The sequence below is a fragment of the Euphorbia lathyris genome, chromosome 3, assembly GCF_963576675.1.
Source record: "Euphorbia lathyris chromosome 3, ddEupLath1.1, whole genome shotgun sequence".
Classification (NCBI taxonomy): domain Eukaryota; kingdom Viridiplantae; phylum Streptophyta; class Magnoliopsida; order Malpighiales; family Euphorbiaceae; genus Euphorbia; species Euphorbia lathyris.
This window is the reverse complement of record NC_088912.1, coordinates 84,954,369-84,968,635: the sequence shown is the minus strand read 5'-3', so window position 1 is coordinate 84,968,635 and position 14,267 is coordinate 84,954,369. Positions and strand designations below refer to the sequence as shown.

General features: G+C 33.6%; 1 protein-coding gene across 3 annotated transcripts; it reads left to right on the top strand.

Annotated features, from left to right (window-relative positions):
- The first annotated feature begins 1,394 nt into the window (after positions 1 to 1,394).
- On the top strand, positions 1,395 to 10,627 carry LOC136223000 (uncharacterized). 3 transcript variants are annotated; one of them, XM_066010747.1, is made up of 9 exons: positions 1,396 to 1,654; positions 2,334 to 2,496; positions 2,864 to 3,041; positions 3,479 to 3,537; positions 7,060 to 8,040; positions 8,455 to 8,592; positions 9,639 to 9,926; positions 10,046 to 10,102; positions 10,217 to 10,627. In XM_066010747.1, exons 2-9 carry the CDS (start codon positions 2,368 to 2,370, stop codon positions 10,382 to 10,384), a joined length of 1,998 nt encoding a protein of 665 aa, XP_065866819.1. In that variant the 5' UTR covers positions 1,396 to 1,654; positions 2,334 to 2,367; the 3' UTR covers positions 10,385 to 10,627. The 3 variants fall into 3 exon arrangements, with proteins under 3 accessions (XP_065866820.1, XP_065866819.1, XP_065866821.1); XM_066010749.1 differs by having other exon boundaries at positions 1,397 to 1,654; positions 7,228 to 8,040; XM_066010748.1 differs by lacking the exon at positions 2,334 to 2,496 and having other exon boundaries at positions 1,395 to 1,654.
- The last annotated feature ends 3,640 nt before the right edge of the window (positions 10,628 to 14,267 follow it).

Here is a 14,267-nt window from a genome sequence, read left to right as displayed (position 1 = left end):
TGTAACAAATTGCAACTTTGTTGTACAATGATTATTTTCTATTTGCTTGCAATATATTAAATTCCATTAGGAAATTAATTTAGTTAGTTTAAAGTTTGATGCATGCTCACCAATTGGCTAATGTTTTATATAATCTACTAGAAGTTTCTATGTCATCCAATACAAAGTTTGTGTTCCTTTTGGTGAGAAATTCTTTTTGCCCATTCAATATATATATATATATATATATATATATTATGGTTTCATTAATTAAGCCAATGGTTTGCCGGAACAAGACAGAATTACAATTATGAAATAGAATGGTTTTCAAATATTAAATAAACTTAATCACAAAGAACTCATAGCAAAGTTACAATTGTAAAAAGAATTATTCTTTTTATAAACCATGATATCAAATTGTTCTCCTAATAATTTAAAATATAATAGTATGCAGAATTACAATTTATAAAAAGTGATAGTATGCTACTGGTTTGCTGGAGCAAGGCAGATAATTACCAGCACCTAGTGTTTTAATTTATTACTCTGAATGTATTATTACTACTTGATAAAAGTTTCATCTATTCAATTTTAAATGTATTATTTAATCTAAATATACATATTAAAATATCAGTAACTAAATCTAAATATAATTTAAAATAGACTTTTGAACTTTTAAACTTTTTTAGTTTATGAATATTATGTGTTAATTTTACTTATAAAAATTATCATTTAATTAACATTAACATAATATTTTAAAACTGTCATTTATTTCTCTTCCAAAAAAAATATCATTTATTTCCTAGAAAAAAAAATAGTAAACTCATATAACTCGTGCATTGCACGGGTCTTCATTCTAGTTTTATATAAAAAGACCATCTTTAATGGCAGACATTTAGTTGTTACTTCCCAATATAAGTAACAACCTGCCATTAGAGAGGATATACCAAAAAAGTATTTTATAACTTTATTTCTAAATTTAAAAGTTTTTTTTTCTAAAGCCACGGACGGATAAGAGTCGTCAGATCTGGCAAATGGGTTACACGCACCAGATCAGGCGAGTGAGGCGTTCCTTATGGTTTTGAAATCTGCTTTTTCAAATTTCAAAAATTGCAGTTACAGTCCTTTAAAATTTATGGTTTTAATCCCTATTTTTAATTAATATTTTGTTTGATCCCATAGAAGTTTGAAAATAACATTTTGTTACTAAACTTTGTCAATATCCCTCTAAATCCCAACAATTATAAAAGAAATTAGTGACTGATTGACTGATGGATAGAAGTATAGAGCCAGAGAAGTCTAGTTGATGTACAAAACGGAGTGGAGAGAGGAGAGTGCAAAAAAAGGAAAAAGTGTAGTCGGAATCCACGCGCTTTCTATAAATCATAATCCATAGGGATTTCGAATCCGGAACTGTTTGCAGCAAACACAGCGTACTGGAAAAGCGAGCCAAAAAGCCATACCCCCCAAAACGAAAAAAATCGCTCTTTCATCTCTTTTGACTCAGAACTTAAACTCTCATTTCGTGTTCTTGAAGTCTTTTTCTCTCTACTAATTACTCTTTCCATCTCTAATTCATTCGATTACTTATCCATTCAACTTCTTCAATAGGTCACTTTCTTCAGTTCGTTATCCAACTGAGGCGACTCAGTTTATAGCCAGTGATACAAATCCTATGGTGAGTGTGTTCTGTCTCCTTTTCTTTTTCCTGCTTGTTAATTTTTGGGTACTTTTAATTAATTAGAGATATTTTGCCCTGGTTTTAGAATATGTATAATTTTGTCTCTATTATGCCTTTTTGTAATGAGTTTCGATTAATTTGAGCTTGAAATGCACTTTAATGGGTTTTCTTTTCCGTTATGAACAGTTCTGTGATTTGTTCTTTCTTATTGTGTTTTGTTTCTCATAATATGACTGCTTGGCGTGAATTTAGCTTTGCTTGTAATTAGTTAAGTGGGGATTTTCATTTTTGTTAATTATTAGAAAGTTTAGCTTCTTGTAGGGGGTGAGTTTGGTTTGTAGGATATATCAGGGATGTTAAAGAATTAAGTAGGGGATTTTTTGATTATTAGTTTACCTGCTAATGGTGCCAAATTTAGTTTGTTAATAGGATTTATCATGTGTCTATTGCATTCGCTAGTTTGACGACTTACTGAGACCTGAATACATTTCATTTAGGGTTAAATTACATTTATTGTTGTTGTTGTTATCATTATTATTATTAAGTAGACGGGTGAACTTTTTGAGTTATTTTAGCTTTATTTTGGTTGAGAAAATCTTTAAATTTTGATTTATGGAGTTGGTGAAAGCTATTAACTATTTATTATATCTTGTTTATCTTTTTTGGGGGTTTCCAGTTTTTGTATTTGAGTTGCATGTGGTGGATTTTCCATGGAAACAGAGGTTGGAGTTGAGGGGAATGGCGAAGGGAAGTTGGAGGAAACTAGGTTTGAGAAAAGTCACTCTTCTTTGTTTTCAACCAAGCAGCTCTCTGATCCTGTTGTGTATAAGCTTGTTCGGGTATATTTTCCAATATCTATACATTTATGATTTTGATTAATGTCATATTGAGATGGAAGAAAATTTATGAGTTCTGCATGGACATCAAACAATTTGCATGGTGGCTGTGCTAAATTGTGGGAATGTCTCAAATTCAATGTGTTATGTTGGAAAATTGTTACTGAGTAGAAATATCTGCAGAAAGCCTTTTTTGTTAACCTTGTCCTTTTGTGAATCAATTAGAAGCAGCGTGTAACGAGTTTAAGTCAGTAGATAAACCTGTACTGGTAGTATGCAACTTTCTTAAACCTTATATTTTTCGTAACTTAAATTTGTATTGCATCCTTTTTATAAATTTGAGATGTATGAATGTCCTCTTAATGTATAGCTGGAAGGGGATGGGAGATTAGTGCCTGCAACAGATGATGAAGTTATGGAGGTTGAGGGCATGCTTAATGATGAGAAGAGTGAAACACATATTCTTGCTGACACTAGGCAGGCCGTTGGGTATATTTCAAATGAAGGGTCTTCCTCTAGCATGCTGCTCGAGTTTGAAACTTTGCAAGGTTTATTTTTTTCTCACATTATGTCTGGTATTTTATTATTTATTTTATGACATATATGTATTCAAATCATTAAATGAGAATGCTTACCCTTTTGCATTGGGAAATTATTTTGATGAGTATTGCAACTTCTCAAATGCTATTTGTCTGAATGCATACTCCAATTTTCAGTAGCACTACAAGATTCCATTTTTTTATGGCATTTCATGAAATCTCTGCAGTTTGGTTCACTTAATACTGAAATCTTTTCGTTCACAAGCATTTTCTTTTTAAAATTTTTGTTTTCTTCCTTGTAAACAAATAAATATTTTCCCTAGTAGAATTTTTTTGTATATAGCTTAATTCGATTTGAAAATCAGCATTTCAGTTCATTCTATATAGCTTCCAAATGTTCATTATATGTATGTTTCCTCTATATCTGAATGAGTGATGTATGCCAGGTCTATCAAATTCTGAGAATAGTGAGGTTGATCAAGACAAACTAAATGCACGAATTGAGGTATGTCTGGATTTTCAATATGTTGCTTCCTTTTTTTTAAAGTCTTGAAGTTAATTTTACTTTTATTTTGTATTGATCTAAGTACAATATATTGTATACTTGTGAAATATATTTGTGGTGATATTCCCCTTTTGTGTTTGTTTTGAAAGAACTTGTAGATTGCTGCTCAGGAAAGTAAACCTTGTCAGTGGTTAATAATACATCTGTTGAGCAATATAATGGATTTTATATTCTCGGGCATCTCTTTTCTAGCCTTTCTTGTTATCAGTTATTGACCATTTTTCATTTTTGTTGATTATGTTTTCCAGGAACCTACTATGTTTCATTTCGTTTAATTACATCAGTTGTATGGATCATAAAGCTTATGCATATCAGTTCGAACCATGTGAAACATAGCTCCATTATTTCACTCTACTAGCTTGCAGTATTGTGTTGTTGTCCCGCAAATAGGGACTTGTCACAGGTCATTTCACAAGAAAATCCTTGATTTCTTCTCCAACTTCTCCTTTTTTTCGAGTCACCTATCCAATAGTGATTTGTATGAAATCACCAAACTTCCTTAGTTCTCTTTTTGACTTGGAATATTCTTAATTAATTTTACTGATATGACCCTTTCCATTAAATAGACAAGAATCCTGACAGTAGTGTTCACATTTGGTCAGTCACCGTTAGGTCTAGGCTTATTAGAATCCTACGTTACAGATTAAAATCATCCTAAGGCTTGGATCTAATAAGACCTACATCTAACAGTGACCGACCAAATTCATTTGGTTAGTCAAGGTTGAACATTACTGCAAGAATCCTGAATGCATAAGAATTTTTGTTTAGAAAAATTCAGAAGTAGTAAAACTCCTAAATAATGAAACTTTGTAAATACTAAAACTCGTAAAAAATGAAAATTCCTAAATAATAGAATATTAAATAAAAACTTCCTAACTAATTTGGTACATCAAATAGAATAAAATCCAAACTTTAGCTAAAAGGTCTAAACCATTGTTGCAGTATTGTAGCATTTTTCCCTTCTTCCAATAGAGCTTGTCCGCTTGCTCGAATTTAGGAACGGTTCATCTTCATCATCCTCTAGGGTCTCTTTTTCCAAACTAGAATACCAAAGTAATGCCTTTTTTTTTCCTATGGAATTCAAACACATTCTACATTTTTCAGTTGCACCTCTTCTGTCATACTAAATGCAGTCAATTCTACGTCCTTTGATTGATTAAAAGTTACTCGCAATCCTAGAGAATCCTCAATCTCATTATGGGAAGGAAACTTCAGCCTGTTGTATTTGTATTGGGAACTGCTTGTAGATCCTTGTGCGACAACCTGATATGTTCCAAATGATTTGATTTGAGCTGGTTGGTGGTGTTTGTGGTTGCAGTCAAGTCCCTTTTCCAGGTTGCTGTATTTAGGAATTATTGCCTCTCCATGCACTGCAACTGGATGTTCATCGAATAATTGTGGTTGTTGCTCTGGTTTGTGACTGATGTTAGTTGCAACTTCTTTGATCCTTTTCTCCGTAATGAAAAGGTGTGACCATGCGCGCCTCAGACGCATCTGATTTAAGGCACAGAAGTTAATGCCTCAGTAGGTCTCAGGCGGGCGATGTCAGCAAGGCGCACGCCTTGCTGCGCCTTGCCTTGCCTTGCGCCTAGGCTCTCTAGGCACTGAATAAAAGGGTTTTGAGGTTTTTTTAGGGTTTTTTCAACTTTTAATCATAATAGCCATAGGAAACCTTCAGGATTAAGGGCTCAGATTAAATTAGAAAAAGAAAGAAAAAAAAAGGAAATAAAAGAGCAGCAGCTGCGACCCTGAAGGAAAAGACGCAAAATTAGCAGCTTCTTCTTCTCCTTGAAGCTCGTGACACTATTGACCCCTTTTATTTACAAGATATAGACGATGCCAATAAATGGTTGATGGGTAGATTGGATGGAGAGGGATCAGATGAAGATGAGCGTGTTACCAAATGAAAATTGAACATGGGCTGATGTTAGTAGGGCTGTTGATGCTGAAGAAAGGGCTTATCATACTAGAGGAGTAGGAAAAAATGTTAAGAATGCCTCTAGTTCAACTGCTAGGCCTAGGTCAAAGGGTAAGGGTAAAGCACTATTAGGTAAGTGTTGTTATTTATGATTTTATATGTTATTTTTGTTGTGCGCCTTGTGTCGCTCGGGCGCGCGCCTGAGCCTTGCGCCTTTCAAAACTATGAGTGTGACTCTATCAAGAGCCGTAGTTCTCGAATGTCGTTGCAAGCCTCTTTGCCGAATTCGATAACCTTGTGCGCTAAATCATGAATCCTAGCTGTCAATTGATCAATATCACCCATGCGTCCGACTCTTATACCAATTTGTTATGGATCAGCAAATAGGGTCTTGTCACAAAAAAATTATTGATTTCTCTTGCTTTTTCTTTTCTTAGAGTTGCCTATCCTATCCTCTCCTTCAAATAAGCAAGAACCCTAAATACATAAGAATTCTTATATAGAAAAAAGTCCTAAGTGGTCAAACTCCTAAATAATGAAACTTCATGAATACTGAAACTCTTGAACAATGAAAATCACTGAATAATAGAACATCAAATAATAAACTTCCTAAATAATTTAAAACATCAAATAGAATAAAAATCCTAAAGTTTAGCTAAAATATCTAAACCCTTATTGTAGTGCCCTAACATATTGAATATTTGATGTTTTCCTTTGTTAAAAACTTGAGAAATGAAGAAAATGAGCTGTAGATTGACCGTGAGGGAAGTTGGGAATTTGCTTGGTTATTCTAAGTCACCAAACTAGTTTTGATAGACGAAGATGGGAAAAAAGAAAAGGAACCATACTGTGTTTCTTGCAATAATTTTGTTTCAAGTGTAGTTGTACGCAGAAGAAAATATATTACTAATAAGTACGATGCATGGTCAAAGCATGCATTTCTCAATGCAACATTGCGACTATCTAGTTAAATGTTCAATTCAAGATATAACACGTGAGTAGAAATTCTTGATGGATAGTTGGGAATGTGAATTGAAGTTTTGCAGAAAAGTATTATCCGAAAGATGTGTTTGAGAGTATTTAATAATTTTATTGTCAATCTGTTCGTTTATATACATTTGTTGTCACCAGTTAAAATTCTGTTTTCTGTGTACAGTGTATTATTGTACACTGAATAGCAATTGTTGATGGATAGTTGGAAATGCAAATTGAAGTTTCGAGGAAAGTGGTATCTGAAAGTTGTGTTTGAGAGTGTATTTAACAATTTTAGTGACAAGTTTCTGTTTGTTTATATAATTTTTTTTATCACTTGTTAAAATTCTCTTTTCTGTGTACTGCATGTTATATTTCTTCTCCATTTTTCAAACCCATTGTCCGCTTCCCTCCTTGCCCCTCTAAATTCTTTGTTTTCTCCAGCTGTTTTCTACTTATACTTTTTCATAGATTTTTGGACTTTTAAAGATGTGTTTAATCATAGTTTATCCGGGTATTAATTGAACTACTAATTATCTTGGATCCATCTCGGCCTTTAAAATCTATTGTAGTACATCGAGGAGATGTTGCAAAAGGTGAAAGAGGAAGAGAGGCTCCGCTTAGCATGTGGATCTCCTGATTATTCTTCTGCTTATGTGATTGTAGACAGCCAGTGTACTGATCAGCATGATAAATTGCCTGATATTGATGAGAAGCTCCAATCTGAAATTCCCTTGCAGGAAACTGACCCATCCTTGTCACGAAGTATGAGGGAAAGTCATATGCATCAATTTGGAAACATTGTGGAATGCCCAAATCCTCCAGAGAAACTAACAGTGAGTGGATCATTGATTTCTTCCACTGTTACTTCTTCACATCCTGATTTTTCCTTGTTGAGAGGGGAAATATGCTTGGATAATTTGTCAATTAAAGAGCTTCATGAAACTTTTAAAGCGACATTTGGGAGAGAAACCACTGTGAAGGACAAGCAGTGGCTTAAGAGAAGGATTGCCATGGGACTGACTAATTCTTGTGATGTTTCAACGACAACTTTCATAATTAAAGATAACAAATTGGTTAAGACAGCCAAAGAAGATTGCATAACTGAAGATGTTGCTGTTGCTAATGATCCAGTGATGAGCACAGCAGAAGGAACTCAGGAAGAGGCACAAGTCAGCCATGGGAGCCAACTAGAAGATCATCAAGTCGTATCTGACAAGAGAAACTACAGCTTATGCTACTATTCTGGAAGTGAAGATAATCAAGAAGAACAAAGAGTTGCAAAACGAGTACGGAAGCCTACAAAACGATACATTGAAGAACTATCAGAAGTAGAGGATAAAGAGTCCAGTAGTAGGCTAAAGCCTTCAGTAAAAGATGCTGAACTTGTACAGATACCTTCAAATGCTCATGTTCGGGCCATTAGAAATGTTGCATCTGATGGGAGAACTATCATCACAAGGGTGGACTCTCTTGGAGGATCTGGTATTGAGATTCCATGTGTCTCTCGGGTTCGAAGGAGCCGTCCTAGAAAAAATTTAATGGCTCTTATGGTGCGTGAATATCTTCTCCCCTATGCAATTCACTTGCTTTTGATATTGAGTATGATTTTTCAGCAAAACATTCTTTGAAAGCTTGGAACATGAGGGAACAGGGAAGCTTTTTCTTAGATTAATAATTTGCAGTAATTGATAGATCCTGTTAAATTAACAGGGCTTGGCATTGAGCAAGATTTTGTTTTCTTGGACTTGTTAAATAAACTTCTGGTAAGCGGACCAAAAATGAAAAAATGGTTTTCTTAGCCTTAGCTAAGATAGCAATGGCATCTCATGAGAGAGCTTTTTTTCTTGCTTTTACCCTTCTGGTTCAGGAAATATGAGTTTCTTGCTTTCTCCTAGTTGCTGTGTCTTTGAGTTTCCTTGTATTATGTTTCATATATTTGGTACTGATACTGTGGCATTCTGCAGAAGTTCAATCCTTGTGACGTGGGAATGACAGCTGCAATTGTACAGAAGGCGCTTGGTGCACATGCTTTTCTATCAGATAATGAGAATGGGGACAACAAAATGGAAGCTCAATCCGCCTCTCCACAGATTCAGCACCAGGTAAGATCAGTTGTGGATTAAGCTGTCTGACCATTATCATGCAAATCTATGTTCATTTGATGTTTCTTCCTTTTTATCAGCTCTGATCCCTCTATATCCATTAAATGGAAATAGTATATTGTGCCGTCTATGATTTGATTGGTATGCTGTGCAGTTACTTGCTACATTGTCTACTCAAGTTACCCAAGTTTTAGCTTTTTCCTTTTTGGAAAAGATTAAGTTCCAAACTTACTATATTAAAGATCCCATCTTATTTTGTATTTGTATTCATTCCTTTATCGTATATTATTTGGAAAGGGAAATACTGTGTTATGCTTTCTATGGTTTGATCGTTATGCAGTCCAGTTGCTAAATTTTCTGATCAAGGAGCCCAGGTTCTAGCTTTCTATTTTTGGAAAAGATGTTAGCTCTTAAATTTAGTGAATTAAAGATCTGAGAATGTTTTGTAGCTGTATATGGTTCTTGATTCACTTTTTCTTTAGGAAACCATATTATGTTCATTAGGTAGAGATCTGCTGCTTAAAACAGAAAGACAAATTAGAAAAAGGCCTGAAAATTGATTGGCAAGTTTTAAAGTTTACTGGGAATAGTGTACATTAGTATTAGTAGTAGGCTAATAGTCTTCAGTTGTGATGCATGAGAAAAGAAGCTTATGGTGATTGTGCTATTTACATTATGTCAGTCATGTCTAAATTCACTTGTATCATTTCATACATGTCCGGCACTTCCTTTAGGATTTAAGATCCGAAAGGCCAATGTGATAAAGGAATTTGAAGTCAACACTGAGGCATACTTCATATTGCAAATCAAAGTCAAATAAGCACCAGAACAGTAGCCAGCTTGGCATCTGGATCTTATTTTATTTTTAATGATGTTTTCGAGTCTAGTGATAGTAACGTTGATTACCTTTTTTTTTTCTGTTTGTGATTCACAACTGGATCAGATGGTCTACACCCTATCTCGAGAGGGTAACACCTCAACTTATGTACGCAAACTCTGATTGCACATCTAGACATGCCAATTTTGAGTATACTTTTTTTATTCAGGTTTTAAATTTAGCAGACAAAGATAAACAGTTAGTTGAAGTGGGTGCGGCTGGACCGGTACATCACAAACTGGTTAAACGCATGGATTCATCTGGGGATTCAGATGACAACATAGTTACTGTGCCAACATCAAAAGGTGGAATTAGAAGGAAGCATCATCGAGCTTGGACTCTCTCTGAGGTTATGAAGCTAGTTGAGGGTGTCTCCAGATATGGAGCAGGCAGGTGGTCTGAAATCAAGCGGCTTGCATTTGCATCCTATTCATATCGCACCTCGGTAGATCTCAAGGTAGGTTTTTGTCACTTTGGCCATTGAATTTCATGTGTAAAAATAAGGTTGCACTTCTGATCTAGTTCACATTGTAGATAAAATCTAATAATTTTGGCTGATAACATACTTAATTTTAGGACAAATGGAGAAATCTACTTAAGGCTAGCTTTGCACAGGTACCTTCAGAAAAAGGGGTAAGCACCACTGAGCAATCATATGACATCTATTATTTTCTTTTTCTGTATGACCCATTGGTTGGTTGTATGAGATATATGATGTTATTAACATTTTTGTGTTTGACCATGTAGATCAATTCACGAAAAAACAATGCTACAATGCCTATTCCAGAATCAATTCTAGTGAGAGTTAGGGAGCTCGCGGAGATGCAGTCGGTGTCTATTCCAAATGTAGGCTTAGGTAAGGTGGGTAGAAGTACTGGAAATAGTGTACATGAGAAAAAACCAGGCTACTTGTAACATTTTAACTAGTAGATTTTAGTTGTATAAATCACAAATAAGCTCACATCATCTATCCACCAACACTAATATGCAGTATTTTTGTGTTTTTGGGGGTCAGTTTAACATCTAAATAGATCGGCACACTAGTCAAATGGACTTGTATAACATGGTCTAAATTCTAAAGACCGAAACTTGAGGAGTTCTTAACTACAAAGCTGATAGAAAAACAATTTTGCTGCCATCTCCTATGGTTTAGTTCAACTTTTATCTTGTGCATCTTTTGCCTGTCATGGTGAGTTTTAGACATTTGATATCAGTGATGAATCCAATTCACTGGTAGTGGGACACTCCATTGCATGATTGCTTAATTGCTTTCTTTTTGGGTGTTTTTACTTTAAGAAAGCTAAGATTTATACATATGTTCGATGGAGTTTTCAGCTGTTTGATATAGTTATGTAGTTACCATTTGTGATTATATGGGAGGAGAGTTGAGAACAGCTTACGACCATTGCATAGGTTGAGATTACAATCTTGAACAAGTGACATAAATGGAGAAAACCCAGATTTGTGATCATTGATAGCTCATGAAAGAATTTAGACATTCTGATTCCATAATCAACCATTATCAGCAAAGATTGTCCCTAATCCTTCGAACCCACACCAACAGAAGACTAACATGTGACAATTCAATCCTTCAAGATATCATATTCTGAAACGTTTCATTTTCGATGCGGATAAAAATTCCATTTTCAACGTAGTATACTAGACAATTTATACAATTTGTGATAAAGTACTCACCCATCTTGTTTTGCAAATCAGCCTTCATAAATTTCATTTCAACCATCTTATTTGCAAGAAATATCTTTCAAAGTAGAGAATGTTGCAGTCAAGAAATGAAGAGTTCTCAAATGATTTTGTATTTAACTATGTATTTAATGTCTTGAGAGGTTTTTTTTAGCATTAATTGAAACTTTATTACAAGATAAACATGCCAAGTTTCAATAAAATTGTTGGGATGGTACAATATCTCATATTGATTTGTTCTAACATAGCTTTTTCTGTTGATAAGTTGTATCAGTCGTTTCCTTATCCCACTGATTAATATTTGAAAGGGGTTAAACGTATTTTGCGACATGTCGAAGGATCTCATAATCTTAGCCTCATCTTTTCAGCCTCTCCTATCAACATCGTTCATTGCTACTCTGATAGTGATTGAAGATCTACTAGAGCTCACTGCATCTATTTAGGTAAAAGTAACCAATAATTGCTTGCTCCTCTAGTGAAAGAGAATACAAATCTATTGCTAATGCCATTGTTGAACTTCTTTAGATTCATTCCTTATTTTGCGAACTGTGTTATCCGATTCCACGACCTGTTCAACTTTGATGTGATAATGATGGTGCAATATACTTAGCTTTAAATTCGGGTTTCCATGCCCATACGAAGCATATCAAACTTGATTATCGCTTTGTTCGTGAGTAATTTTTTACGGGTTTTTTGGTTATTCATTTCATTCCCACTTTGTTCGTGAGTAAGTTTTTACGGGTTTTTTTGGTTCATTTCATTCCCACATAAGATCAACTTGCTGATATTTTTACCAAGCTTTTGACGAGTGCTCGCTTCATTTTATTAAGAGATCATCTACCATTTTTTCCCTCATCCTCGCCTTGCGGGGCTATTATAGTTAATTATTTATTATTCTTTGTAATTATCCTTTAGATATCCCCTCTACTTGTGTTTACCTAGTCTTTTAGGAATTCTCTTTCATTCTCTCTTAGAACCATTTGGCCCATTTGATTTAAACGGTTTGTTATTTAATTATTAGTGTTCAGTAAACTTATTTTTAAATATTGATTGTTTAAAAAAAAAAAATTAAATGATGATGTTAATATCTGAAATTACTTATGTGCATATATTATAAATCAATCAACAACAACAAATTCATCATAACAATGCATACTACTCCACATCTAATTTTACAATTCTGATATTTTGAATGAGATAATGATCAATATTTACATAAAATCTATAAGCACTGCCAGTATCAACTAAATTAAAATATTTAATACAGCTTCATCGATTTTTATTAAGAAATTCAATAGAAAGGAAAAGATACATCAATTAATTCAACAGAAACATAAAAAAAAAAGGACGAAAATGGAAACAAATAGAAAATGAAGCAAAGATCAAACCAAAGGCAAACACACATAGAGAGAATACAAAATAAAAGAAATGAGAAAGAGCACAAAATTTACATAATTATAGTATTTTAAAAGTACATTAAAATAAACCGGTCAAACCGGTAACCAACTAGAAACCGATAAATCGAATCGGAAAAATCGATTAACCAAATTGGTAGTTTTAGTTCAGAGTTGAAGAAATAGAGTTGTTTCGATTTCGGTTTAGAGTGTTAAAATCCAACGATTTTCAGTTAACCGAACCATTTATACTTAAATTAAATATAATATCAATATAAAATAATCTTTAAAAATCTAAGGGTTAAACTAATAATTTTACTTAAGCACTACCATGCCGAACCGAGACCGAACAGGGGTAGGCTCGGCTCGGCTCGAGAATCGAGCTCGAAGCTCGTCGAGCGGCTCGTTTTGATTTTTTTGAAATAGTTTTAAATATACTTAATTGTACCTCATTAACATTTTATTATCTAAAATCGGCATTGTAAGGAAGGAATACCAAATTTAAACTCCAAAAAACAAATATAACAAACAATCTACAACAGATTTAAAAAAGTAATAAGATTAAACAAATATAGAATCTAACAAATTCGAATTTAACATATAGTCTTCCACTATATAGTTTCAATTTGAGTTTTGGGTCAAACATTTACGTGTGTTTCAAAGTTACTAATTTAAAAAATTACAAAATTAAAATTTATTTAAATTAAAAAAAAAAAATTCAGTAATATATATATAACTCTTGAGTCTGCTCACGAGCTTTCGAGTCGAACCCAAGGAAGCTCAAACTCATGCTCATTAGTGGTTGAGACAATCTCGAACTCGAGCCGAGCCCAATCGATCCGAACTTTGACCGAACTAAACTCAAACAGTTTGTGAACTAGGTTGGTTCGTTTGCATCCCTACTACCACGGTGTAAAATTACTTAAAAATAAAGCAAAACACCCAGTTTAACCCCTAAACTGTTCCTTCAAAACTTAGGTCATTGTTCTTTCAAAACAGTCGATCAACCCTTTATCCAAATTTTAAATCATGAATTCACCCCACTCGTTCTCTTCCATTTTAAGAGTTTGATAAAAAAAAACCGAATATTTAATTGAAAGGGAAGAGATTTAACTGTTAGAAGAATAATTCAAGAATGTAAATAATTTTGTTTAGGATAAGGTACTATAAGATTGTTGGAGAGAATCAATTAGCCTCTACGTAAGAAATACCATTAATCAAGTGAACATTTAAAAAGAGTATTAATTTAGATTTTGATAACGAAATATGACACATTATTTATATTATTCCGTCAATCTTTCATTTCTCTCTTTACATATTGTTGGAAGAATTTAACAGAGTAATATGAATATTGTGTCACTTTTCGTTATCGAAACCTAAATTGATAAAAAAATTTAAACATTAAATCTACATCAGTATTGTTTTATAAGTGAAGTCTAAATTAATACTCCGACCTATCTTGATATTTTATTTGTGCAATAATCCTAAATCTCATGGTAGTAGAACCAGGAGAACCCATGGGTTGCTTGAAAACCAATAATTCATTATCTTCATCCCTTGTTGTATTCTATAATATTTTCTCAATTTTTATCGGTTTCCGTTATTTTCGTTTCCAAATCCATCCTCTTTCCGGTTTCTCGCTTTTCTCGATTTCTCTACAACTTATTTTCAATACTACTCTTTTCACATTTACCGGGTACAAA